The sequence below is a fragment of the Ziziphus jujuba genome, chromosome 1, assembly GCF_031755915.1.
Source record: "Ziziphus jujuba cultivar Dongzao chromosome 1, ASM3175591v1".
Taxonomy (NCBI): Eukaryota; Viridiplantae; Streptophyta; class Magnoliopsida; order Rosales; family Rhamnaceae; genus Ziziphus; species Ziziphus jujuba.
This window is the reverse complement of record NC_083379.1, coordinates 24,807,249-24,814,352: the sequence shown is the minus strand read 5'-3', so window position 1 is coordinate 24,814,352 and position 7,104 is coordinate 24,807,249. Positions and strand designations below refer to the sequence as shown.

The window sequence follows — 7,104 nt, the reverse complement described above, 5'->3', positions numbered from 1 at the left end:
TTTTGAAAATTTATTAAAAGTATAATTGATATTTAAGGGTAAAATAAAAAAGTTGCCGAAGGAAGGAATATAAATCCTTAAGGTCCTGTCCACAGGGGCAATGGACCAAATTCCCTTGTCTAGAACCATAGATATTTTGTATAGGTATCTATCAGATTAAAAAAAAATGTACATACGCTGTTACTCAAACGGTGCATCTGTGAATTTTCACCAAAGGAGAAAAAAAAACGGTGTGAATAGCAATTGAAGAAATCCTTTTGGAAAACAGTCGCTTTCCTCCACTCTAAATTCCAGACGTTTCATCTTTTAACGGTACATGTTTTATTTCCAACTCCAATAAATCAGTTTATAGAAAAGTATTTTATCATTCTAGTTCCAGCCTGATGATCAAATTCACATGCTCTTGGGACAGTTCCCACTGCATTGGCTTAGTTATTTCAACGATATGACAAAAGTTTCGGATCATCCCCAATCAAGTATCTTTTCTTTTTTGATTACCAATCTAATATCTTTATAAAATACTAAAAAATAACTTAAAAAATGAAAAAAAGACAAGCTTCTTATAGCATAACTCTACTCACGGTCTGACTAGCTAGTTCTCCCCCAAAATCCTATGTGTATGTCTATTGTTCCACAACAACAGAAACCAAAGCATTTACCACCTTCTCACTCTCCACCACCACTACATTATTTGTCACATTGGTCACAGCATGAGAAGTAAACTTAGGGTCCCCTTGACTCTGGAATGAGTACTGAAAATTACTAATCCTGTTGGGAAATACCAAAACCTCTGAAAAATCAGCAGCCCACTTTGTCCCATTGCTAGCCACCACTAATTTCCCCACCGTTGATTTCAAGCTCATCCCGATGGCATTGTTTCGGTCGATCACCACTTGATCAACCTTTGTAAACTCTCCATCTAAATTAACTATTGGGATCTTGTTTTGTGGGCTTCCATTAAACATGTTATCCACGATATTCAACCCAAATACTTGACCATGAATCGATTTCAACACAATATTCGCATCTCCCAGAAAAAGCCCATTTGTCACATGAACTTGAACAGGGTCTTCGAGAACTATAGAGGTGAAATCCAAATAGCAATTATCAATTCTTGTCTGTGAATTTCCTGCCAATTTTACAAATATTCCGATGCCACCAAAACCTGTGGCCTTGTTATAACAATGTACACCAGAGAGAATATTGGCTTGACCCCTTAAAATAATCCCAACTGCTGCTGAGAAAATTGCAACATCGGTGATGGCGTTGTCATTGCTATTAAGATCAATGGCAGTGGCTGTGTAGTCCTTCTCACCTTTATCACCACCAACTGTTGAATGCTGTCCCAAAAAGGAGTTTGATATGAAGGTTTCATGACCTTTTTGAACTAGAATTCCTTGCGTCGTGAAGTGAAGAAAGAAGCAGTTGTTTATACGAATCCGAGCCGTATCGACCAAGAAGATTCCTCCTCCTCTATAGCTTGAATCGAACAGAATGTCCCGAAAGGTTATGTCCTCGTAGTACATCCCTATGTTTTGGTCTTTTGAGTCTATAAACTTAACATGTTTGATGGGTTCAGCCACTACTTCTGAAAGTTTCTTCGAGCTTGGTGACCATAGTTCGATGAGATGGCGATCAGTAGGAAATTGGTCTGATGCTCGTAGAGTTCCTCCTTTTACCTGTATGGACCAGGTGGAAGTGAAGTTTTAAATTTTTTTTTAAAAATTTTTTTGGTAATTAATGTAGTTTTAATTTGATTAGAAATATAATATACAAATGTTCAAGGATGAACTCTAATATTCATAGCCAAACATGTGACTACGTAGAAGTTTTATCCTTTTCCAAATTGATGTATTTCCTCATTTTTATTAGTGAATAGTTTCACTTATTATCAATTTAATAATAAAAGAATATTCTTGGCCAAAAATTAAAAAACAAAATGTGCCCTACTCTAACATGTCTCTCCTACATTTGGTACCAGCTTTTATCTCTCTATTTTTATATCCATGGTTCACCAAAATTTTATGATTCAAAAGATTAATGTAATTTTCAACTTTTTAAGTCTTCGTTAACAATTAATTGGAGGGACGGTATTAGCTTTTTAATTTTTTTATTCTTCTTTTTCAAACGACACTCATGTTAGCTTATCTGTGTCATTTAGTTATTTGCTCTTTTTTTTTTTTTTTTTTGGGGGGTATGTATATTTATGTAATTTAATGACTATAAATGTTAATTTATTAGTGCTAGCAAGTGGTACCTATAAAAATTTGAAAAACATCTCAAATAACTAAAAATTTAAAGAAAAAATAACACAACTATCAAATCCAAAATCATTTCAAACTGTTTTTAATTTAGTATATTTATGTTATTTTTCTTCTATAAAGTTGTATTTAATTGAAATGTCAAACAAACTTATTTGACTTTAACTAAATATTTGAAAAAAGTAAATAATAGAATTCCATACAACCAAAAATTGAAAACCAACTTTACCAAAAACTGACAGCTCCATTTTTAGTTTTTTTCTTATAGAATTTAGGTGGGTGACAGACCACAGGAGTCGGTGGAACTGTCGCTTGGACGATTCTTATGAGGATTAATGTTTGGATTACGAATTTGTCCACATAACTATATTTAATTATTTTGATAAGTATTCGTATTTCTTCAAGCTTTTATGAAAGGATGTTTAGACTTAAGTTGGTTAATCAGCTTAAAAGCATTAACGGTGTAGATGCATTTCTCCGTAGTAAAGAGCTAAAGTTTTTTTATTTTTTTATTTTTTTTTTATATATATGAATAAAAGAGCTACCAGTTTTGTGTTTAATAATGCATTTCCCAATATTTCCATGCTTTAAAAGCGTGGCACAAATGGCAAAAACGCGGCACAGACCCACATGCACAAACAACGGAAATTACAACAAACCTGAAACGTTTTCTCTTTTTCCCCTAGTTGGAATTTGGAAATAAGACAACCAAGCCCTTAGATATATTTTTTTTTTTTGACCTTTTTTCTGAGAGCCATTGTTTCCTTTTCTTTCCATGAAAAAAACAATATATATATATATACACACATATATATATTTGATTGCATCAGTGACAATTTCTATTAGGATCTAGGAAAACCTATTTTGAGGTGTCAAAAATTAATTGACTGGTGCTCTGCGTACACTATTGCATGTAGATTTTTTGTTTAAAGAAAAATGATCTAAACATAACAAAATTAATAATGGACATATGAGTTGCATTGATAAAATGGTTATGAATAATGAGAAATAGCAATTCGTTGCATTGATAATGGTTATAAGTGGCGAGACGTAACAACACCTTTTAAGAAAGAAAAACGAAGCCTATGACTAATCATCCCAATTATTTCATCTTTTAAGAGAAGGTTTTCGCACGATTCCTGTAAAGGAAAAGCAAAAAGCCTTCACCGCACCCAAAAACAAAGAGATATTTTGCTCTAGTTCTTACTTTTTAGACCAAATGCGTGGGAGAATTCTATTGTCTTATTTGTCTCCAATTTCTTTTCTATTTAGTCAATTATAATATTTTATTTTTTTCTTTTCAACCAAACAATATCTAACTATTAGTCCTGTGTTGGTAAAGCAATAGCAAATAATACAGACAATATGAGAGAGAGAGAGAGAGAGACTGACCACAAGATTGCCTCCACCAGAAGGAAATCTAAGAGGTTGGTTGATTTTATAGTTACCACCTTGCAAATCAATCACTATACCTCCCAAATCGTTGATTCCTGGAAGCAATTCAAGCCCATTTTGCAGTTGAAAGGCATCCCCCAAAGTTTTCAAAAAAGCATCACTGCTCTCATTTGCTCCACTTGGATCTGCTCCGTACACAATTGGATAAAAAACTCTCCCGATCTGAAAACAAACATTCCAGAAAGCAAAATCAGAAAGGCATTTCGCTTACATTGTGTAGAGAGAGAACAAAATGCTCAAGAGGATGAAACTACAGTAATGCCCGTGTCTCTTGCTTACCCTTGTATTGTTAGAAGCTTCAGAAGGCAACAAAGAAACTGCCTGGTTAAAATTTGAAGCAGCTTTTTCTTCAAGTTTTGCTCGGAACTCTGATAGCTTATGGTGCCTGTATGAACATGTAGCTTCTTCAACCAAGAAAAGTGAAAGCAGGCACAAGGCTGAGAGTGGTCTCATCATTTCCTGAGACGAAATGGAGGCACAGTTTCGTTTGGTTTTTGTTTTTTATTTTTGTTTTTGGGTCTCCTGGGTATTTGTGGCTTCTGTTATGATATTATAAATATTAATAATAAGCTAATACACCAATAATACAAGTTACGAGTCAGATTTTCAACAAATTGCACTTTAAATTTTATATTTATCACCTATATCTTTCAAATTTATATGGTTACCTAAAGTATAAATTTGCGTATTTTGTGGTGTTAAATGCTATATGAACGACACAAGTTCTGTAACTTCTGTTTGGTCAAGGATATTTCAAGAATATCAAATCATTTGGTTTTGTGGTAGTATTCAAAAAGGTATCACTACAAAAATTTTAAAGATTCTGGGGACATTACTGCAAAGTTATTGAAAGTTGACAGCGCATTGATGAACGAATAATAGAAATTCTGAGGGTGCTAATAAAAAAATAATTAAAGTTTGGGGACATTAGTTAGTATATTTTCGCCTCTATTGTAGCACTAAGTATTTTAATATTATAACAGTACTCTTATCCTAATAGAGGTGTCATTTCCATAACATTTAATGCCACAAAATAAAGGAAATTACACTTGGGAGCATGGATACAAGAAACTTATAAGTTTGGAAGCATAGATAGAATGTGAAGTTAAGGTACAATTTGCAAAAAATCTAATAATTCAAGGATTACCGCTGCCAAAAATCTTAGAAGTTAATGTAAAAATAAAAGAGGAAAAGGGCCTTAAAAAAAAAAAAAAGGGCATACTGAAGGAAAAGGAAAAAGAAAATTTAATGCTATTATATATATTTTATCTTTTTTGCTGCATGATATATTTATATCCCTTGATTTTATATATACATCTATATATATATATATGAAATAGTTGTACAGCGAGGACCACACCTAAACTGATATTTTTTGAAAAAAGCATCGGTTTTATTATATACGCTGTGTATACATACACAGTAAAAATCGATACTTTTTGTAGATATGGTCCACATGCGGACCAGTCCATACCTTATAATTCTCCTATATATATATATATATATATAAATGCTCAAACTAGGATAACCTAATTTTTTAAAAATAGGATCATAAATTTTGATTTTGATTTATAAAAATGCTAGAATTGTCAAAATGTTTTTCATATTTACTTATTAAATAATGTGGCAAATAATATAACAATATTTAATTAATTTATTTTTTAATTCACTTATCTATTTAATAATTCATTTTTCAACATTTAAATTATATAAACATATCAACCCATAATATTTTAATATGTATCATTTAAGAATGATATTTTATTCACACTATAAATTTTGATACTCATACTACATTTTTAATTACTTTTCAATATTTCAAAAATATCATTTATTAAAAGGTTATAGTATTCTCAAATACATAAACAAAATAAAGATAAATTGCTATACAAACTACAATAGAATTTTAGAAAATAATAATAATAATAAAAATAAATCCTAAAAATGAAGAGAATGAAGTTTAGCAATCAAGAGAAGAAAAATCAACAAAAATAATTAGCAAGTCATTCCTTTCAATCCTAAAAATGTAAGTATTTAGCTTTCTTTATTTGTATTTTCTTTTTCTTCTTTTGTTTAATTTTCATTCTATTCGTCTTTTCAACTAATTGTTTTCCTCGTACATATTTTGAAGTTGTTCGTTATGTGTACCTCAAACAGCTTAATCACATTCGAGTTCGGTATACAAAAGAAAATAATTATTTGAATAATTTATAAAGTTGTTTGATACACATGGTTTGAAAGAATTAAACACGTACGAGCTATGTATACTGGACTATTTCAATCATATTCAAGTTATACAATTCATACAAAAGTACAATGGTACATGAAGTCATTCGGTATACATAACTCAAATGAATTGTGTTCCTATAGTTTACATATACCAAACTGCATAATCATAGTCGAGTTCAATAATTTGAATAGAATGAAGTCGTCTGATATATATAATCAGGAAAAATTGTATCCATCCAGGTTACATACACTAGACTACATAATTATATTCGAGTTATATAATTTGGATGAAAACATATCCATTGGAGTTATATATACTAGATTAAAATTAAAATCGATATATGAAGAAAAAATTAAAAAGAAAATAAAAAAATTTTCTTTTGTAGTTGAATAAATTTGAAAAGAATTGTTAAAGATGAAGAACATATAACCCAATCAAACGACCTTTTTCCCATTTTAATTTCTTGTTTTTTTATAGAAAAATGAAAAAAGAAGAAAAAGAAAGTAGAAGAAGTCAAGAAATTGACCCGCAAGGAATAAAGAAACAAACTAATTGTAAATGTGATTGTACATTTAGACATTCATGATTATTGCATATAAGAACAAAATAACAGTATGGACTGTTGAAGATGAATGGAATCTAGAGATATGGGGATATGGGAATGTTATATATGGATTTAATTTTAAGAGGAATTAAAGATAATAAAATGTGATGGATGTATTTAATTATATGTAAATATAAATTAGATATAAATGATTGGTGTAAATAGTAAAAACTAAAATAAACATTAATATGTATAAAATGTAAAATGTAGTATGGATATCAAAATTTATATTATAAATAAAACTATCATTTAATAAATTTGATAAATATTTTAATACCTACTATATTAATATTTATTTATTAAATTTGAAATGGATTTTACTTTTTTTTTTTTTTGGTGCAAATGATAAAATCAACAATGAGAATTCCTTCTAGGTTTTCTGAAGTAAAATTGTTTGTACCAATATTTTCGATCTAAGATAATAAAGAAGCATAAGAAAAAAAATATCCCACATGAATTAGGAGAATAAAAACCAATTAGGTTTTAGAAATATAAAGTTTTCAATTATCCCATATTGAAAAAGAAAGATATTTATGGGTGGCTTCTCTTACTAT

General features: G+C 30.1%; 1 protein-coding gene across 1 annotated transcript; it reads right to left on the bottom strand.

The window, feature by feature from the left end:
• Positions 1-316: 316 nt before the first annotated feature.
• LOC107434103 (polygalacturonase QRT3) lies at positions 317-4,362 on the bottom strand. Its single transcript, XM_016045518.4, has 3 exons — positions 3,996-4,362; positions 3,654-3,878; positions 317-1,679 (listed from the first exon to the last, which is right to left on the bottom strand). The coding sequence occupies exons 1-3, from the start codon at positions 4,170-4,172 to the stop codon at positions 624-626; spliced, it is 1,458 nt and encodes a 485-aa protein (XP_015901004.2). The 5' UTR covers positions 4,173-4,362; the 3' UTR covers positions 317-623.
• Between the last annotated feature and the right edge of the window lie 2,742 nt (positions 4,363-7,104).